Source organism: Physeter macrocephalus, chromosome 14, assembly GCF_002837175.3.
Source record: "Physeter macrocephalus isolate SW-GA chromosome 14, ASM283717v5, whole genome shotgun sequence".
Lineage (NCBI taxonomy): Eukaryota > Metazoa > Chordata > Mammalia > Artiodactyla > Physeteridae > Physeter > Physeter macrocephalus.
The window spans coordinates 121,212,376-121,233,300 of NC_041227.1; the positions used below are offsets into that span (position 1 = coordinate 121,212,376).

A 20,925-nucleotide genomic window follows, 5' to 3' on the forward strand; every position below is an offset into this window, starting at 1 on the left:
CTTGCTCCATTAGGTACTTCATTTCTCTCCTATAGCTTCAACCCCTCCTCTCTCTTGATTTTGAGCCCATAAAAATGCTCAAACTGCACATCCTAAAGTAAGCCTTTCCCTTGACCCAGACCCATGTCTAGCTCCTGTGATCCAGTGATCAGCTACTCGGGGTCAGACCAAAAGCAGAGAGGTCAATACCACAAGTCTTGCTGGCCTGTTTTACTTACTCCTACTTAACACTCAGCTTCTGATACAAGCAGAAGCCATAAGTGAAAAGGCCCAGGGGCTAAGAATCAGAGACAGCTGTGCAGCTGCCTAAGATCAAACAGAAACGCCTTTGGGATTACCTAAGAGGGATTCCTTCTTCTATTCTGTGAGAACCTGCTTATTATTCCTGTGGCCAGATTCTAAAAAAACCTGAAAAATAAATTACTTGCACTAAAAAAATTATTATTCAGAGTTTATATTAGAAACCAAGTACACTAACATAAAAAAGGGGGAGAAATTTATATTTTTAATTTCCCAAGTCTATCTCTGCAATATCAAAGCACCTTTCTATGAAGATCTTTCTTTCTTGTAAAGGAGTTCTCTGTTAGCTGGAAAGAATCGTAGAGATATGCCAGCATGCCTCGGTCTAGATCTCCATTTATGGATAAAACAGAAGGAACCACATTTTTCCGTCCATCTCTGCCCTTCACAGAAAAGTAGAACAAAAATAAAGCATCATTTAGCAGAACTACCTCTTAAAATTACATTTTGCACTTATAGAATCAGAATACAAATTGATCAGTAAATCTAGATAGACTGATGAAACTTTTAAAATTACCATTTGGCAACCCTCATAGTAATAATTGATTTGGGCAAGAATCATCAATGGATGTTGCAACCAGTAGGGCAGAATGTGGTGAGAAACAGGTTATTTACATAGTCAAAGTATCTGCCCACAAAAGACTTATTAATTACTCATCAATTAATAAGTACAAAATACTTATCAACTTTACACTGGTGAAACCTGGAAACATCATCTTAACCAAGCGATAAAAGTTAACATCACCAGTAACAAACCGATATGATGCACTGAGAAGAGGGTAGCACCATTTCTGTGGCATTCTTAGCAAAAATACATAAATCATGAGGAAACAAGAAAGAAACTCAAACCAAGGGACATTCTACAAAGTAACCGGTCTGTACTCTTCAAAAATGTCAAGGTCATGAAAGACAAGGAAAAATAAAAGGAATTACTGGAAGGAGACTAAGGACACATGACAACTACATGAAATACTGGATCCCAGATTGGATCCTGGACCTATAAAGGGCAGATTAGAATAATTGGTTACATCTGAAGGGTTCTGTGGATTTGAGAATAATAGCAGATTACTGTTACTTTCCTGATCATAATGATTGCATTGTGGTTATACAGGTGAGTCCCTGTACTTGAGAAACGCATACTGAAGTATTAAGACGTCATGGGGCACCATGTCTACAGCTTATTCTCAAATGGTTCAGAAATGATCACAGTTAGAGAATCTGGGTAAAGGATACATAGGCGCTCAAGGTAAAACATACGTGTAATTGAGCTACATTTTCAGGATACATGTGTAAAAGTTCATGATCTCCTAGATTCCACAGGGTTTCTATTGGCTCCTTTCCCCACGGAAAATTGTAGTAAAGTTTGTTTCCTTTTTGGCCCGCTTCATCCTGACAATCACTGCTGCTGAAGTTAGATGGACTCACAGCAAACTGGAAAAGAAAGTTCGTCTTATTAACTTATTAAAATAAACATTAAAAAGTAAAGTTGCCCCCAGCAACTGAATGAAACTGGTCAAGTCCCAAATAAAAAATTGTCAAGTTTAATTAAATATGAGTGAATATACTGTTACAAATAATGTTTTTTAATCTGAAAGAATTACACAGAAAAACTGTTGATGCTATCTAGCGTTTCTGTGGTCAATTAATAAGAGGGGAAGGAACCATGAACTAAGTGGGATAAAGAAAAAGTATCACATACTCACCATTCTCACCCTTCCTTATTTGTGATCATTCCATTTAGTTTAGATGGGTGTTTGGAGATTTTGAGAGTTAGAGAAATAAGACAATGGCATGACAAAAATGCTTACTTCAACTCTTTTCTCTTAGGCTTACACTGAAACTTGACTGTAAATTACAGGACCATTTGACTAATATGGAGAGTTCATGGAGGTTGGAAGCAAAACTAACATAGTATTGTGAAGCAATTATACTCCAATAAAGATCTTTAAAAAAAAAAATAAAAAAGCTAAAGCTGTAAGAGTGGGCAAGGGTCAAACTCTACACCAGTCAGGAATGCCAGGTGAGGAATTTGAACTTTACCTAGAATGTAAAGTCTTACCAACAAAAGTTTCTGAGCAAGACATCAACAGACGTCTTTACTAAAGTAACTTTGTTTTATGGAACAATGAAAATCATTACAAAGAGTTTTTTTATATGTAGTTGTTAATTTATTATAGCTGTCTCTTACAAATATAACATAGCTACATTAAAATAAATTTCATTTATTGTAGAGAAGTATTACCTCTGACACACTAAGACAATTTGCCTAATCATTATTAAATTAAGGGTAGATGGGCTTCCCTGGTGGCGCAGTGGTTGCGCGTCCGCCTGCCGATGCAGGGGAACCGGGTTCACGCCCCGGTCCGGGAGGATCCCACATGCCGTGGAGCGGCTGGGACCGTGAGCCATGGCCGCTGAGCCTGCACGTCCGGAGCCTGTGCTCCGCAACGGGAGAGGCCGCAGCAGACGGAGGCCCGCATACCACAAAAAAAAAAAATTAAATAAATTAATAAATTAATTAATTAAGGGTAATTATTGTAGTACCTTTCTCCACCACAGGAGTCGATGACGTAACCAGAAATCAAGCCACTGGCTCGCAGTTCTTGCTGAAGTAAACCATACCAGTGAAGCTTCAGTCTTTTCACCGATTCTTTGGATATCAGAAATATCAGATAATCATTTATTTGAAAATCATATAATCTATCCCAAAGTGAAAGTGACTGTTTAAATACAAGGCCAAGTTATTTCCATTTTTGTGTGTACCTTTTAACACCATCAGATGTCTGCTTGGTATCAGAAACAGGATGAAAACACACTCCAACCTGAGCAAGGCCAAAAGGTAGCCTCTTGTTTATCAGATCCAGGTAATTAACATAGTGCTGCAAGGCACCTGTCAAAAGATAAATCAATCACTATATGAATCTATTTTATAAACCCAAATCATTTTGATCAATTTATAAACAAATTAATAATATAATGCTAACACAGCAGTAAGTACAGTAGCATGGAGCTACTAAGGCAGATCTTAATTGATTACCACTTAATTTTAGGTAGTTTCCCCCAACTTTTTAGTATGAAGATTTTCAAATCTACAAGAAAGTTGAAAGAACAGTACAATAAACATCTGTAAACCCTTAACCTAGATTCACCAATTGTCAACATTTTGCCACATTTATTTTCTATTTCTTGTTCACCCCAAAACATTTTAGCATGTACCTCCTAAAATTAAAAATATTCACTGTATACCACTATTATACCATTAATCATAATTTCATCTAACTTATGGTCAATATTCTATTTTCTCCAATTGTCACCTCAAAAGCCATTTACTGCTGCTCTCTTTCTCCCTAATTAAGGTTAACTCACCGCATTTTATTAGGTCTCTTAAATCACTGAATCTAGAATATTTCCCCTGATTTCTCCCTCTCTAACTTTGCTTTTAATGATATCAATTTTTAATTTGAGAACAGGCCAGTCATAGATTATCTCACATTAGATTTGTCTGAATTTTTCCTTTATGATTTAATTTGGGTTAATCATTTTTAGCAGGAATAAATACTACATAGTTGATGTATATGTGCTATTGCATCGTAACAGGAGTAACACATTAACAAATAATCCCACTTTTAATGAAACCAGATTTGATTACCTAGCTAAGGTAGTGAATATCCATTCCCCAACATTATCCTGCTCCCCAACAATCTTCCACCCAATATTTTATTTATTTTTTAACGAAGGGGCAATCGTTTTCTAATTATTTATTTATTTAATTTTTGGCTGCGTTGGGTCTTCATTGCTGCACGTGGGCTTTCTTTAGTTGTGGCGAGCAGGGGCTGCTCTTGTTGCGGTGCGTGGGGCTTTTCATTGCAGTGGCTTCTCTTGTTGCAGAGCACGGGCTCTAGGCACATGGGCTTCAGTAGTTGTGGCTTGTGGGCTTAGTTGCTCTGTGGCATGTGGGATCTTCCCGGACCAGGGCTCGAACCCGTGTCCCCTGCATTGGCAGGCGGATTCTTAACCACTGCACCACCTGGGAAGTCCCACACCTGACATTTTAGAATCCGTTGATGAACCCTTGCTTGAATTATTATTATACCGAGGATTACAAAATCATAAAAAGGTGACTTTTCTATCCTATCTTTCCTTCTACATTTATTGCATAGCTCCTATAAAAACAAACTCGTTTCAACTCCTCTTTCTACCAGCAGCCTCAATTACTTAATTTTTTGTTTAACACTGTGGATTAGATTTTTAATTTTACTTAATGTGTTCTGATCCCATTACCATCAATATTTATTTTAATGTTCAATTTGTCCCAAACTTAGCCAGTGGGAGTCTCCTTCAAGCCAGCATCTATGTCCTTTTAACATAAACCCACTAGTCTTCTAGTAATTCTTTGCTTTCTAGCACCGTAAACTGTGCCAAAGTCACTTTGTACTGTCCCTGCCCGAAACCTGGAATGAGCCATTTCTCCAAGCACTGGTTCCTTTAGAAACCAAATTCTGGGTACTAGGTGTGCTCAACGTCATCGCTAGAAGCTATTGTCATCGCTTCTAGGCCCCTTCAATGAAGAAAGTTAGGAAATTTGTATTTTTTTAAAATCATGAATTCATACTGATAGTCAATTCAAATTTAACATTACAAAGTTTATCCTTGCCTTTTTTTACATCTTTTCTCTTTCAGTGAAAATCTTGGTTCCTAATAAATCTAACCATTGGTCTATTTGCTTTATCCTATATGTGAAACAGCTTCAGAATTATAATTCCAATGTTTCTACTTACAATAAATCAATACAATAAAGTTCAAGATTTCTTTGTAGTTCTTTATGCACTTGATTATATCCCATTAAATGATAACACTGTGTTCAAAAGTTACTTGATTTGAGATTTCCACTTCTGGTAATAGTAGACAAGCTTGTTGATAACAAGAAAAACTAGTCAAGAAACTGAAAAAAAGAATCTGTTTAAAGACACAGGAGAGCTGTCAAGGCAGTAAGGACTTGAGGGTCCAAGATTTGGAGAGAAAGTAAGAACAGAGGTGAACCCAACATTTAGTGCTGCTTTTCCAATCTGAAGTAGGAGAACTAAGAAGCTGAAATGCTGAGCAGAGCTTCCTGACATCGTATGGGGCTAGGAAGCACAAAAATTGTAGTTCAAGGCTCTTAAGGAGGAGGGGCCCTCGAAAACACCCCAGCCTTTCACTAGGCACACTCAAAGGGCTACACTCTAGGAGTAGAGGTGGAGCAAAAAGACTGAAACGCAGCCTCAATACACTTAATCCCGGACTGTATTATAAGAAGATATGCCCTAGCTGCCTGCCTAAAGCAAAAGTAAACCCTCCCAGGTAGAAGGAAACAACGCCACCCAGAGCCTCAATTTATCTCTACAATTAACACACAAATTACCTAGAAAATCGAAGGTCCAAATGACCAAAAGCCCGGAGTAAGACTGATAACAGAAACCGACATATCTGAGTTATCAGATATAGACTTTTAAATGTGATTAATGTGTTCAAGAAAGTTAATAACAAGATGCTGGAGGATGAGTCTAACATATGTGTAATTAATCACAGAAGAACGGGGCAGTAACAATATTTGGAGACATAATGGCTGAGAAATTTTTAAAACCGTTCATAAGTAGAGGCTACCACAATAGCTCAAACATGAAATAAAGAGGATAAGGGCATTGGGCATAGAAAGAAATGGCAAACTGGTACTCAGAAGCTAAAAACACTAGACAATGAAAAATTTGGCAAGTAAGTAGATTTAAGTTTCTTAAAGGCAAGAAAATGTCTGGCACATCAATAAATGCTTTGATGAATCTAAGAGAGCTATGCTTCATTTACTAATAGGGAAGAAAAGATTGATTTGTTTTGGGACATGGCAGTGATTTAACTTCCCCCAAAATCATCATGGAATAATTAAAGTAGTACAAATCGAAATTGTCACGTTTACTCACCAGTTTAAGTTTGCTTTATTTTATTAAGGAAATCTTTAAAAGTTTACAATATAGGTACCAATTTTCAGAGAACCATGGACACTGGTTATTTTAAATTACTTCCCAGTACCACTTAACAAAAAATGGCAGGGATACCATTTTGCAAAGATGAGATGCTGTGGCAGCAAGTCTGTCCTGTAAAAATTCTTAATTTTTTTTCCAGAATCTCTGCTATCATGATCTATTTGACTTTGAAGGCATATTGTGCCCTACAAATTTCTGTGTATTCACTCAAGAATCAATTATAAAACTTGATTAGTCCTATTATTCTGCCAATTCAAAAATTACCTTAAGGGCTCTTCAAACAACAGATTGTGTAGATCAGTTTTCGGTAAGAAAAACTGGGGGAGGGCATTTTCTTGTTGCTCTATATAAACGAGCTCTCGATTAGCCTATAAGTGTGTAAAAAAAGAAAACTATGGAAGTATTTATAAATATTTTAGTAACAATGAACCAATGATTCAAACACACGATTTAATTTAGGTCCTAATTCTAGGGCCGCTCAATAAACTCCAAAATTCTAGGGTTGCCTTGTGAACTGAGAGCTTTACTAGAGCCTTGGGCCGGATTCTTTAAGGAACAATAACGATCCCATGAACCAGTTTTCTCCAAGGCAGCAACACTGTCAACAAACCCAACTACTTCAAGAAGAATGAGAACCAGATAATTTCCTTTCCACGTGAATACAGGGCCAGCTGCAATTTGGGAAATCGAGCGAGTCTGCCTTTCCACCCCGACACCTATTTTGAAGCATGAAATCATGAAGCATACCGTGAAGAAGGTTCTCCCGTAGTTTCCCAGAAGTTTTCAGTAAGTTCTCAAGAAATGCTCCTAGCTGTTCCTTACTCAGCTCTTTGTCTTGCAAGATTTCGCGTAGCGTTTCTGCAGAAACTAACCTGAAGGCACTGTCCCCGGGCAGCGAAGGGCCTGGTTCATGGTGGAGGGCGTCTACGGGGAAGACCTGCTCCCTGAACACCACCACCGAGGACCACCATTCCGCCGCCAGGTTCTTCCGCAACTCTATGCCCAAGGGGCCAAGGCCGGGGTGGCACCCGCTCAGAAGAGAATCTCGACTAAGCTGTCGCTTGGTGCCACTGAGAAAACGCCTTTTCTGACAGATCTCTACCAGCGCCTCGCTCTCCTCGCCGCCAGACTCGGGGCCTTCTCTCGGCTCGCTCACCGGAGGCAGCTCCGCATGCGACCTCAAGGGCCCTACGAAGGAACCGCTCCCTTCCATCAACTGCTCCGGTTGCCCCCCATCTACTCGACTAAACCCAGACAACAGGCACCTGCAGACGTTCTGGCCGGCCCTGACGGCTGTACTGGACCGCATCGCCCTCGGGAGTTAAAAGTGCACAGTCTCCTATGAGAGGATAACATGTGTGTAATACGGATCCCGAAAATCCGCCACAACCGGGAGTAAGGGGCTACCTGCGCAGGCGCGACGGAAGTGAGCGCGCGCATGGCCGGCCAACCAACGGAAGTACGTCACTGCGTTCCGGCTGCTGCCGCCACCGCTGCTTTCCTATCCCATTCGCCAAGGCGAAGTTAGGCCTCCTGTCTCTTACTTCTGTCACGTCCGGCTCCCTCTACTTGTTCTTTTTGTCTTCAACACCGATAAAGATCATTCCCATCTACTTTTCACTATCCCGCTGTTGCCACTATTGAGTCAGCTTTACCTTCCCTTTTTTCGCAAATGGTACATCATAATACTTCGGTGTTCTACAAACTACCATTTAAATACACCTTCTCAGCCCTAAGTGTTAACGAAAATAAACCTTGGTTCCCCTCTTTACAGTTGTACTCCTTAATGGTAGCTTACAGACCCACGCCTTGCGTGCATCTGTAGGCCGCTGTCCTGCCTGCCCTCTCCTGGGAGTGCGCGTGAGGCTGTGACGGGGAAAGAGTATAGTCCCTTTACATATTGGTGTTAGAAAGGATGCCCTGGGCAAGCAGCACCTGCATCACCTGGAAACGTTTAAAAAACAAGCTGCTGAGAAGGGCCCAGCAATATTTAAAACTCTCCAGGTTTATGTGGAGGCACACTGACAACAAAACCACTCGTGTACATAAAGTTCTACCAGAGTACACTTCTAAAACGCCCTTCAAAAATAACGTGTGAAAACCTGCTTAAAAGAGAGATCCAGGGGCTTCCCTGGTGGCGCAGTTGTTGAGTCCGCCTGCCGATGCGGGGCACACGGGTTCGTCCCCCGGTCCGGGATTGTCCCGCATGCCGCGGAGCGCCTAGGCCCGTGAGCCATGGCCGCTGAGCCTGCGCGTCCGGAGCCTGTGCTCCGCGGCGGGAGAGGCCACGGAGGTGAGAGGCCCGCGTACCGCAAAGGAAAAAAAAAAAAGAAAAAACGGAGATCCAGGACTACGGAGCAGACTTGTGCCTTTACAGCTCCATTTTAACACCTAGAGCCCTTAAGAAAACTGCCCAAATACTGGAAAGTGGAACAGCCCAGATGGAGGAAAATGGTTGATTCCAAAAGCTATGTATGATTTTCACTTCCCGCTTTCCTTAAAGTGGCCAGGGAAACCTTGAAAGATCAACCCAGGTGTAAAGAACAAACTATTCCACTGGACTACCAGGAAGAGACAATTTATGTAGAGGATAGCAGCTTAGCAATGAACAGAATATGGGAAGTTAAAATTCATCACATTTAAGGTGGGGTAGGACAGGTTCAGAAAATCATTCCATACAAGAACATGTGAAAATTTGTTTAAAAAAAGATGCTAGTAAAACAATATTGCTGGAAAGCAATTGTATTAACTGCAAAGCTGAGTTAACATTTATGTGTGTTTTCCACACCCCGGAAACACACGAGAGGCCTAAACGCAAATAAATAAAAGAGAGAACGGGGAGAAAAATCACATTTATTAGTTAAGACAACCACAGGCTGGACACAACACACATGCTAAAAAGTGGACTGTCTTTTAAAACTTACTTCAAAAGGTAAATAGTTAATATTTTCCACAGCCCCACAATCATTTGTTTACAAATTAAAAGGCCCACGTTAGACACTGAACAGTAAAAGATGTAATACTCCAACCTACCCCAAAAGCTTCTTGTAAGTTGTCATAATGAATTTGACTAATCATGCTATTGAAAACTGTTCAATTACTAGAGCCTGAGCCAGTTTTCAATGTATTAGTCCTAAAAATACCACTCGTTATCCTGCCCCAGGAAAATTCTAGTTCAGTCTTACATTTTAGACATAAGGCATTAACACCAATTAAAGCCTCACTTTAATAATCAGTATTTAAATGAGGTCTCAAAAAGACCTTTTCTCTTCTTGCAAAAAACACATATGCCAGAGCTGCTGGGAAGACATTCAGGTCTTACTTCTAGCCATCACTGAAAGGAAGTATTAAGGTTGGTGAGCCAAAGTTAAACCTAAAGCTACCCACGGGATCTTTTTATCAATAAACCCACGTTCACCCTTAACAGAAGGACCTATATCAGTCTCCATGCTTTTGGGTAACATGGCTTTCCTCTAGGTTAACCATTAATTTTGAGGATTTTTTTCCTAATGTTCATTTGAACATAAATACACCTTACATTTTGAGTTCCCTGAATTAATGGACATTCATGACTCCCAGTGTGACTACAGTTGTCCCAAGCAGCCTGTCAAACGAGCATCTCTCTATACTACCTACACTAAGAACACTGAAACCAAATTCAAACTTAGCTCTTGGCCAACCATCTTCAAGGGTGTAGTCTTTCCAGCTTAGTTCAATATTTCAGTTAATTCATAACACTGCCAGGAGCACAAATATCATCTCTTCAAAAATAAATTATTTGGAGATTTTTCAAATTATAAATTTTGCAAAAGGAACAAGTCATCCGTGTTCTCACACTAAGCAGTCTGAGGGTGGGGCTATACAGTTATTTCCTGTATGTTTTAGTATCTCATTTCACCACTCTGCTAAGACTATCAAATGACTCACCTGATGTTGAGAAGTACAGAGAGCTTTTATGCAATCTAGCCTAGAATTGTTAATCAACCTAAATCAATCGCATTTTAATCCTTAAAATAGGAATAGATCACAGTAAGAAGGGCCTTCTGATCTTCCCATTTCCCAAAACAAACTATAGAAAGGAGCACTCAATTTAGTTTCTGATTAAAAAAACAAGACCATCTAAACCAAGTTTTACATGACATTATATATGTAAAATAAAGTACCATTTCCACTTAATTCAGTCTTCAAATATTTTTTATTGGAAGGCCATGCATTGCCTTCATTTATTGTATTTCAAATCACTGTACATTTACTTTTGTGAAAACACTGCCTGCATTTTCTAGTACAAAAAAAACCTAAAAATTGTTTCAGGAATGTAGAGAAATATCCAACTTAAATAGCGAAAAAGTGCACCATAATTACTGCTGCACTGCAGTCATTTCTGCATTTCCCATGTTTCTTAAATAACTATCTTGTCTGGTAACACACGATATAAAGAGCAATTATGAAAAACAGACATTTACATATACTTCTAAAGTCTTATTGAGAATATCCTGTTGGCATTGGATAACCAATCATAGGCGCAGCTGCAGTAGCAGGATATGCATATGCCTGTTGATTCATACCATTGTGCATATTTGGAACATTACTTCCATATTGCTGAGTGCTATCATAACCATTCTGGTAAGTCCCTGTTGGATTACCAGTCCTAAAACTGGTCTGTATACCAGCAGACACAAAATTACTTCCAAAGCTCCCATTGGTGTAATTTGCAGCACTGTAAACACCGTTTTGAGTTTTTGCCCCAAAATCTCTCTTAAGCAAACTAGAGTAACCTCGGTCATAATTTTCCCTGTCTCTAAATGTATTAAATCCACCCCTTTTGCCCGCAGAGTATCTGTCCCGACGGTCATCCTTCATGCCTCCTCTACCCCTGGAACGACCTGTCAAGAAAAAAATTGCAGACTCGATTATTTCCACAGCATAAATCATTACTAACAAAAGAATTAGGTCTATCTGTGAAGTATTTTCTCAACTTCATTCTGCACTGAAGATTTTACTCACCCGCCAATACCATTTAAATGGATTTGTAGGCAATTAGCTGACCCCAAACCACCGACATTTCTTATCAAAGGTTGGTCTTACCTGAACCTCTGTCTTCGACCAACTGAAGCAATTTGGGATTAATTGCTTGATTAGCTTCACGAAGCACAGAGATAAGGTCGCTCACTTGCTTTATGTTATTAGGTGTAAAGAAAGTGTATGCTGTGCCTGTTTTGGTACTGCGAGCAGTTCTTCCAATTCGATGAATATAATCCTCTGAGGAGTTAGGGTAGTCATAATTGATGACAAATTTCACATCTTCCACATCTGTAAGGTGTTGCAGTGTGGCAAAATAGCAATGTACGGAGTTTTGCACACCACAACAGCCAGACCAAAAATAAAAAGTTAGACAATTGTATTCCCAAGAAGGTATGGGCTGCAAAAAATACAGTTAAAATGGTTATCCATTCCCTGTAGGAATACCATTGAAGTTGGGCGGGCGGGCGGGGGGGGGGCGGGGGGAGAAAAAAAGGAAAAGCACACGTCATCCTTATGCCTCATTACCCACCCAATGATGGAGCCTGTCAAAAGGACGTGTGTATTCCCTAACACATTCCCAAATTAACAATCCCCTTACAGATCATCAAGTGACATCTGAATGCTTCTGCGCAGTAGGGCCACTATTAAAGGTTCACAGCAACCTCCTCATGTGCTCTCGTTTTGAGGACCTTTCAACAAAAATATACACGGTCCTTTGCATTACACACTTATCACAAGTTCAAAATTCTGGCCACACTGCTTGTCTTGCCAAGACCTTACAACCGCAGCTGCAAGAAAAACATACCTGTCCCCCAAAAGTTGTTTTTATGCACTGTGTCTCGTCTAGGCAAGCGCTTCCAAGAAGCCAGGATTCACTTGAGAATGTGTCTCTCTCTGGCAGGTCTCGACATGACGACTACTGTGCAGGTGAGGGAGGAACTTTCAAAGCACTGCTTTCTTTTCCCACTGACTAAGTGTGAGAAGTTGCTCCTGCTCTAGATCTTATGTGCCAGTACTCACCAATTTGTAAAAGGCTTAGTACCTTTTAAAGCTGCTCTCTCCATTTCAAACTTGAACAAAAATTTCATTGAACATTGAAGTTTGGAAATATTTCTTCGACATTTCAGCAAACTCACTGAAACTCAAAGACCCACAGATCACAGTAAACAGTTTGAAACAATGCTGTACCATGGCAGTCATGCAAAGCATGGGACAGAAGAAATACCACGGCAGTGAACTGTGAGGATAACTTCCATTTTTTTCCCCCGGAGAGAACAGTTTACGGGGCAGAGGTGGTATGTTCTGCCTTTTGAAGATTACTGGCACACTTTCAGCTTTTCACCTCTCTAATCGACTGGAAGCAGCCAGCCGATCACTAGTCCTCCATCCCCCTCGAGTCCTCCGATTGTCATGCCTAGGCCTTGCCACAAAGACTGCACCTTTATATGAAAAAAAAACTTAGAAAAAATGCAGAGGTTAAAGAAAGCAATAAACTTTCTTTAAAAAAATTATATGGAGATCTTCTGAGAAACCAAGCCATGAATTCGAGTTTGTACTAACCTAGCCCTCTGGAGGCCACATCTGTAGCAATCAGAATAGGAGCCTTTCCATGTTTGAATTCTGCAAAAAAAAAAAAAAAAAAAAAAAGCGCACATATATAATTACTAACGTGAATGGGATTCTAGGTTTGGGGAGGGGGGACTTCACTTGAAATACTTACCATTTAGAACCCAGTCACGTTCCTGTTGACTCTTGTCACCATGGATACCCATGGCAGGCCACCTAAAATTAAAGGAAACTTATGTTAGTAGTTGCATTTAAAACCTCATAGATTTTAATCAAGTGGTAAACTATTTTTGGTCACAGATCCTTTTAATTTCACCTGAAATAATGTACATACAGTCTTACCTATACTACCAGATTATTCCTACCTTTGAAACTCAAATCTACCACTGATTAAAGTTTGCCCTTCCCCTACACTCAGCTCTAATAAATATCTGCTTCAATGGAAGAAGCCCACATACCCATCTCTCCTCATTTTTCTAGTGAGTTCATCACATCTTCTTTTGGTTTCAACAAAAACAATGGTTTTATTCTCCTTCTCACTCATGATCTCTTCCATTAAACGAATAAGCCTTGAAGGAAACAAAAAATTGTGAATTCTAAAAGAAGTCCACAGTTATGATGAGCGAAACACTAACTTTAATCTACATGGCTACAAATCAAAAGGAAAACACCTGCTTAATCTTTCAAATAGTTCTACCTTTCGTCCTTAAATAAACCACAAGAATCTTTTTTCTATAAGAGTGCTATATTAAAACGGTGATAGTCAACAAGTACCTGAATGAAGGAAGCAAGACAATGTTCAGAGTGACTGACAGACTAATTTCAAGTTAACATTCAGGTTCCACCCAACTGAAAGTCACTTTTAAGATAACATTTGAAACAATTTGTAAAGTTTTTATAGTCAAACTTACTTTTCATCCTTTTCTACGTCATGACACACATCCACGATCTGAAGAATGTTGTGATTTGCACTCAGTTCTAGTGCACCAATGTTTATATGAATATAGTCTTTCAAGAAATCTTCAGCAAGCTGTCTTACTTCTTTTGGCCAAGTAGCACTCCACATTAGGGTTTGCCTATCAGGCTAAAGATTTTTGGATTAAAAAAAAAAGCACTGTATTCTAAGAATAGATTTAGAGCTAAATTTGAAGAGAACACATTTGAAGGGCACTTACTCTTATCTGATCCACAATCTTCCTTATTTGGGGTTCGAATCCCATATCAAGCATTCTATCTGCTTCATCAAGGACAAGGTAGGTGGTTCTTCTTAGATTGGTTTTCCCACATTCTAAAAAGTCAATCAGTCTTCCAGGTGTTGCAATACAGATTTCCACACCTTCAATTAAACACACAAATGCAACCATGACATCTAAAACTTTCAGCACCACCAGGGACAAATAAAACCTTGTTACATACCTCTCTCCAAATCACGTATCTGTGGTCCCTTGGGAGCACCACCATAAATACAAGTGGACTTCAAGCGACATGCTCTACAGTATTCAGCAGCTACTTGCTGTACCTGTTGGGCCAGTTCCCGAGTTGGTGCCAGCACCAAGCACTACGGAAAGAGAAAGTGGAACACCTTTAGCAGAGTCCTGGATTCTAGTTTTAGAGTAACAATTTATTAGTGTTTCACACTGGCAGATAACTTTGTCAATACCCAAAGCAACTTTGTCTCTAGATAAATTGGATAAGATCACTAATACATGTAAAACCAGTAGAAATTGACTTTTGCTATATATTCTACAAATTTCTACACTTCTAACCAAAAACTGATAGAATATACATATGTAAACTTACAATAGGCCCATCACCTCTCTCTAGAAATGGCTGATGATTGATGTGGACAATGGCAGGCAGCAAATACTGTTCAGAGAGAAAGCAAACAACAGAAGTTATATTCAAATACTTCTAGTTTCTTTTAATTCCCAACCCATTTTCTCTAGCACATATCACATAACTCGAAAGTTCTCCCAAACTTACAGACAACGTCTTCCCAGATCCAGTTTGTGCTACCCCAACCATATCCAATCCACTTAGAGCAACTGGCCATCCCTGAGCTTGAATAGCTGTGGGTTCAGTAAAGTTCTGCCTTGCAATCACATCCATGACGTTTGCTGTAATTATTGACGGCAATTAAAAATCAGTAATGCCAAGGAAAAAAAAATTAAAAAGAAAAAAAAAAGTGGGGAAAACTAGCACTTACCAGGGAAATTTGCTTCATAAAAATTCAGGACTGGCTTTGGACAGTTGTGACCTCTGACTGTAATTTCCTTGCTTCTTCTGTATGTCTCTACCTCTTGCTACAAAACAAATCATAAAAATCCAGTGAAGTCTCATAACTCCCGCTAACTAAAAATAAGCCCCTTAATTTATAATTATCTACTTTAAGATGACCTTCAAAAATTTGAATCCACATACAAAAAACTGCACGTAGTACAAGAACCACCTATTATGTTACACTCAACTCTTCCACGTAAAAGTCAATGTCCCATGTCTCCAAAAGTGATTAACACCTCTTCCCCAACTACTAACTTGGAAAACATGAGTTTCCCAAAATTTGCAAAAAATTTCTAGTCAGATTTTGATTGACTGAAAAGTCAATGAGTTATAGCCTGAAGAAGCCACATGAAATTACTCACTGCTGTACGCCTAGCCAAATCAGGGTGTTCCTGATAAAAATTCTTCTCAAATTTGGGCAGCTCATCAAGATTCCACTTCTTTTTAACCAGTTTCTCCCCAGGGTTTCCAAACTTCTTGCCAGATAAGGGCCCTGCCCTACTTCCTCCAAATCGAGGGGCACCAAACCTAAAATTAAAAAAAGGAAAAGGTACATTTTCAAACATGTACAGACTTACTTACCATCCCTGAGCACATGCTAAAAATCAATGAAAGACTGGAGGTGGAAGACCCAGCTGTCCTTAGCGATGGTCATTCTTTCAAAAGCCATAATAAGCACCGCATCTCCCTGATTTCACGTTGTGCCAAGTCCACACCACTGAAGCCAAATCAACAGCCCGGGATTTATCAGGTCGGAAACTGGCTGCCCGAGCGTTCCGATTACAGGAACAGACAACAGCTGGTGGCTACTAATCTTTTCCACGAGACTAAAAATTAAAAGTCTAAGAACGACAATAAAGAAGAACGCAGCTTAATGATGACGCTATTTACCAGCCGTCCTCAAGCAAAAGAGCTTTGGTTTTAATGGATAACGGAACACAGGCAGTAAAAGCAGAACAAGGAAGGTGGTCTCGGAAACGGTCATGCAAACCAATCGAGTTGGGGGGATCCCGCAGTAGGACTCCCGACCGAGAAAGCGAAATTATATAACGCAAAGAAAAAGAGGAGGAGGAGCTGGAGACTACCGAGGGAGGAGTCCCGACCCGGGCGGAGTCGGCCGGGCGGCGTTCCCGCTGGGGCGGCGCTTCCCCCTTTGTCTCGCATTTCTCTCTGCGCCACATTTTCTCGACGCTGCCATCTTGAGCTCCTCCGCCGGGCGGGGTAACAAAGGCGCCGCCGCCATGTCCGCCGCCGGCATTTTCTACCCACGGCTTAGCCACATGGCCGACTCCCGAGGTGCCTCCTGCCCTCGCCGCATTAACGGCTTCGAAGACGGCCCCCTCGGCACCCACAGAATCCCTGAGGCCCCTAAAACTCCTCCCGAAAGGTTGCACCTAAGAGCGGCGACTTTGCCTCGAAGCACTGCGCTTTCCTTCCCTAAAAATACGCTCCTCGAAATTCTCCCAACAGCTGCTAAATAATCGAGGCCGCAATGCCCCCCTCCCACACAAAAAGCGATGTTGAGAGTCGTTAACAGGAAACTCCCAGTTTTAGACTAATATCAAAATGGCGCAAACCTTCTTCAATGGAGGAGGCCCAAGGATAGGCTGAAGAAAGCCACACAACAAAAGATGTTGAGAGTCGTTAACAGGAAACTCCCAGTTTTAGACTAATATCAAAATGGCGCAAACCTTCTTCAATGGAGGAGGCCCAAGGATAGGCTGAAGAAAGCGAGTTTCCATTGCCACCCCACCCCGCAACCCTCATCGGCCTCCCATCCCCCACCCGCCGGGCCTGACAGGTCGGTTCCCACACTCACCCTCGATCCCGGCCGCGGTCTCGGTCACTCGAATAACCCGACATGGCGTCAATGGTTGCGGTTGGCGGGAAGCGAAGCGGAGAGAATGGAGCGCAGCGAGTCGCTGGAAGTGGCGACGGCGAAGCCTTGCGGGGGCGGCAGCAGCGGACGAAAGGGAATGACAAGAACCGAAGCTGCCGACAAAAGACCGGTGGAAATGAATGAGGTGCCGGCGGCGTCCCGGCAGCCGGTTTTATAGCCTGGACCGCCTCCTCCGCCGCAGAGAATGCTGGGAGCCGCTCTATGACCTAATCACTCCGCCCCTGCGCAGAGGCCGCAACGCCAGCCGGCGTTCCGGAATCCGCCATGTTCTCGCCCCTCCCCCCGCGGCCCCTCCCTCAGCGTCGCCCGTTTTTCGCCCCTTACAAGGGTGGGCCCACGGGGGGTCCCACCCACCCGGCCACCCACCACTGGGATGCCTCAGCTTGCACTCTTCTGACTTCACCTTTTTCTCGACTCTCACACTTCAAGGAAGCCACGGTGCCCTTTTCCAGGTACAGCCCAGACAATAAAATGGCTAGGCCAGGCGAACCCACACTGTCCACTTGGAGATGTTTACGTCTCCAGATGAGCCTTCACGCCCATAACCAACCAAGGCGGGAAGGCGGAGCCTGACATTGTCACGTGGCTGCCCCCTCCCACCGGGTGAGCGGGCCGCACTACTTACCCAGTTGGCTTCGGCGGAGGAGTACAAGACGGAATAGCTCACCGGAAGTGCTGTGCTAATGCCCCCGGGAGATCGGCCTGGGCTGCTGGGTGACAGGGACTGTCAAACCCACCCACCGGAGAACCCCTTAGCTGGATCTGGCCGGTGGAGAATAGTTTCTAGAGCCCGCAAACCGCCGCCTCGGCACGTGCTGCGAAAGGAAGTGCTCCCTTGGTGACCAATCAGCAGCGAGAAGCCGTTTTAACGTCCTTCCCTCTTCCACTCCTCCTTCGCGGCACTTTCGTTAGGTTCTCTCTTCTGTAACCGCTGGGTTTGCGCCGTGAGGCCCTCCCAGGCTACCGTCCCGCGCGCGCCAGGCTGGGAGTCCGGCGGCGACCTGCCTTCGCGACATGGCCGGCTCAGAGGCTGGTGAGTCTCAGCCTTGATCCCCGGTTGTGTGTGGACTGAAGCCGTACAAAGTCTCCGAACGCCCCTGCCCATCTTATCTTGAGGCCTCGGGCAGGTCTGGGCTGCCGGTGGGGCTCGTGACACACACCCCGTCGTAGTCGGCGGGTTTTCTGGATAGGGTCTGTCAGCCCCGCTCCCCGGCCCCTGCGACGCGGTCGAGCCTGATTTGGGGGCGGGGGAGAGAAGGGTCCTGCGGCGAGGCCCGCAACACGCCCGCATCCTGGCTGCAAAACGGGCGGTCGGAAAGTGTCCTTCCCCGGACAGTTGTTTCTCTGGGGAATGGGCCCTCTGCTCTTGCATTGTGGGGACTGAGGCCGTACCTGCATCTGTTTTGAACTTTTGAGGACTGGCACTGTAAATATCTGTTGATGCTCCTCCCAAAGTAGAATAGTGGTGGACTTTTCTCTTCAGTGCTTTCTAGAGTTAACTGGCTTTGTCCAGAGCCGCGTTTGAAAAGCGAATTGATTGGTTGTCTAGGACGCTTTCATTCTTTTCTCCAAGACAGCGTTCAAACCAGTTGTCATGCTATGGTCAGCTGTGAGTAATGGGCATGGGGAGAGGGAGATAATGTGCCTTGAAGTCACTCTTACACATACACACATTTATTTCTAGACATACTGAAGATAACGCATACAGAATAAAAGAATTTCCCCCTTACTCGCCAGTTATTTGAGGGAATAAGTGTTTTAAGCTTGCCAAATTACCTTTGGTCGAGAAACCCTTGAAATAATTTTGCTAATCCCAACAATAAAGGAAGGATACACAGGACACTTCGACAGTACTGGTAATGTGCTAGCTCTGAATTTAGAGACGTTTTTATGTGTTTCTCAAATTTCCTTTCATATACATCAAATATAATTTAAAGTAAAACAGATGCAGTAATGTTGGTGTCATTACTCCAGTTCTTAACAGCCTAAGTTAATCACCACCTGTTAGGGCATCAGAGAAATTCCACCTTGAACAAGATAATTGGGTAGAAACATGACTGATGCTATGGGGAATTTGAAGCAACATCCATTAATTGGTTTCTAGTAACCTCAAATTATCATTCACAATCTGTCTTATATAAAACATAATATTCCTGTTTATTTGTAAATGTGTTTTAAATAAAAAGACCTACGTATGGCTTGTAAAGTGAGGACTATGGTAAGTAACTTAAGATTTTAGGTTGCAACAGTGAAAATTGAATTTGCATCATAGTTTTGACTACATTGAAATTATTGGAAGTCATCTCAAGAAATTAAATACATCTTTTCAAAAATCATGACTAGGAGGGTCTTTGAAGTTCTCTAACAATCAAATTCCTTATCTTCTATATAATTCAATGTCTGTTTTTGTGGGGGTGGTTTTTTAAATGAACGTATATGATTTTTTCTAGTACTAGTTAAGGCTGATCTTTTCCCTTCCTTTCCCAACAGAGTGGGTAACCATTGCCAATAATCTTCTTTTGCAATGTCACATACACTTGAGGATTCGAGAACTAGAAGACTGTGATGCTAATGTTTTTATTGCTCTTTATCAGTCTATTTTGGGAGAAAAGGTACCAGGTAAGGGTACTTAAAAGTGGGAGTAATAGTGTCTGTATCTTAGGCCATAAGTTTCTAGGGTTTTCTAGTTAGATCCTATAGTATATATAAAATCTTGAGTTTTCTCTTTGCATACATCTTATTTCTATCTAAATAATAGCATTCATTGCCTTAATGAATACCTTAGGAGACCCACCTGTAATAACTGCCGTGATCATCAACTGTTTAATCATTCATAATGCCCTGTGAAAGTCACACCTTTTCTGTAAATGTACCTTCATAGTTCTAAAATTGAGTGGAATTTGGAAACTTGTTGAATTCTGGTATTTAACCAATGTTATGGATAAGAATTGTTGTTTTCACTTTGTTCCTGGTTAAATATCTCAAGAGTTCTTATCCATAGATTGCTTTGCTGCCTCTGTATCTTTATATAGTTTGTAACCATTAAGTACTAAAGTTCTGTGTAGTCTCTCTTCCCTCCATTACCGTGAGTCAGTGCCCTCATCGCTTCCTGGAATAATGGGATAGCCTCCAGCTGGTATCTTTGATACTAGTCTCAACTCTCTTTAGTGTTCAGAGGCAGGTAGTTATTAGACCAGTCTTTTAGAATACTTTTTTCATCCTTCCCCAAGACATTCATCTTCCTCAGTACCAGAGGAGAATCTCCAAATTTAAGTGGTTGTTAAAATCTTTCTGCACTATGCTGATCTTTTAAACCTTTATACCAATAATTGCCAGTAGGCTGCTTTAACAGGACATACACAAACCCCTCCTTGCACACCTGCCTATGGCTATAGGTTAAAGTCTCCCTTGGATTTTCTCCCTTATTAGAGTATTAGCATCTCCTTGAATTCAGGGACCTTTTTAGCCTTCTTTAACACACTGCTTATTATAGAGCATGTTCATATATATGTTGATTGAATAAATATTCAACCATATTCAATCAATAAATATTCAGCCACTAAAGATTCTACTTTGTGGAATTCGGGCTCTGTTTATCTATATGTTATAGCTTGCTCTGTTTGGGCAGAGCTCAGAGGCCTGGTCAGAGACAGGTGGATGAAAACTTGGACTCTCATAGATGCAAAATTATGTAGTTTTTTTTCCACAGACCTCATAGCTGTTCCCAGGAGTCAAGAGGATGAAGCGCACAATGTACAAGCAGTAATTGATTCATTGGCTTTGGATTATCTGCAGGTCAGCTTGTCTCACATAACAGGTTGGTATATACTTAACCATCAG

At 41.7% G+C, this 20,925-nt stretch overlaps 3 protein-coding genes across 22 annotated transcripts in view; 1 reads left to right on the forward strand and 2 right to left on the reverse strand.

Moving 5' to 3' along the window:
• POLG2 (DNA polymerase gamma 2, accessory subunit) overlaps nt 1–8,429 on the reverse strand; it is an 80,790-nt gene extending 72,361 nt beyond the window's left edge. For 8 of the 15 annotated variants that reach the window (XR_008619140.1, XM_055089981.1, XM_055089984.1 and 5 more), the window contains exons 1-5: nt 7,065–8,428; nt 3,064–3,190; nt 2,845–2,950; nt 1,558–1,731; nt 543–683 (exon numbers count right to left, since the gene is read on the reverse strand). Coding sequence is in view for 11 of the 15 variants with exons in the window: in XM_055089981.1 (XP_054945956.1) it covers nt 543–683; nt 1,558–1,731; nt 2,845–2,950; nt 3,064–3,190; nt 7,065–7,626 (1,110 nt within the window). In the remaining 4 variants the exon portion in view is untranslated. Of the gene's footprint in view, nt 1–542; nt 684–1,557; nt 1,732–2,844; nt 2,951–3,063; nt 3,191–7,064 lie in introns of all 15 variants that reach the window. The other 7 variants (XR_008619138.1, XR_008619137.1, XR_008619139.1 and 4 more) reach the window with 2 other exon arrangements.
• Nucleotides 8,430–10,493: 2,064 nt separating this feature from the next.
• On the reverse strand, nt 10,494–17,729 carry DDX5 (DEAD-box helicase 5). Of its 4 annotated transcripts, none has more exons than XM_028499757.1 (14): nt 17,711–17,729; nt 17,005–17,177; nt 15,548–15,713; nt 15,112–15,208; nt 14,889–15,022; nt 14,706–14,771; nt 14,322–14,463; nt 14,081–14,241; nt 13,817–13,989; nt 13,364–13,474; nt 13,060–13,121; nt 12,900–12,959; nt 11,403–11,627; nt 10,494–11,200 (listed from the first exon to the last, which is right to left on the reverse strand). In XM_028499757.1, exons 2-14 carry the CDS (start codon nt 17,046–17,048, stop codon nt 10,797–10,799), a joined length of 1,845 nt encoding a protein of 614 aa, XP_028355558.1. In that variant the 5' UTR covers nt 17,049–17,177; nt 17,711–17,729; the 3' UTR covers nt 10,494–10,796. The 4 variants fall into 4 exon arrangements, with proteins under 4 accessions (XP_028355558.1, XP_007126012.1, XP_028355559.1 ...); XM_007125950.3 differs by lacking the exon at nt 17,711–17,729 and adding an exon at nt 17,489–17,647; XM_028499758.2 differs by lacking the exon at nt 17,711–17,729 and adding an exon at nt 17,489–17,596 and having other exon boundaries at nt 11,529–11,627.
• Nucleotides 17,730–17,831: 102 nt separating this feature from the next.
• The window catches only part of CEP95 (centrosomal protein 95), a 61,235-nt gene continuing 58,141 nt past the window's right edge, over nt 17,832–20,925 (forward strand). For 2 of the 3 annotated variants that reach the window (XM_028499756.1, XM_028499755.1), the window contains exons 1-2: nt 19,621–19,704; nt 20,781–20,902. Coding sequence is in view for 1 of the 3 variants with exons in the window: in XM_007125952.4 (XP_007126014.2) it covers nt 18,100–18,118; nt 19,576–19,704; nt 20,795–20,902 (256 nt within the window). In the remaining 2 variants the exon portion in view is untranslated. Of the gene's footprint in view, nt 18,119–19,575; nt 19,705–20,780; nt 20,903–20,925 lie in introns of those variants that run through there. The other variant, XM_007125952.4, reaches the window with a different exon arrangement.

Coding starts and splice junctions, on each gene's coding strand:
- DDX5 (XM_028499757.1), bottom strand. CDS start 17,048: ATGTCGGGTTATTCGAGTGACCGAGACCGCGGCCGGGATCGAGG. Junction 15,714..17,004: donor GACCGCGGCCGGGATCGAGG/GTGAGTGTGGGA, acceptor TTTTAATTTTAG/GTTTGGTGCCCCTCGATTTG. Junction 14,242..14,321: donor GATACGTGATTTGGAGAGAG/GTATGTAACAAG, acceptor GTTTAATTGAAG/GTGTGGAAATCTGTATTGCA.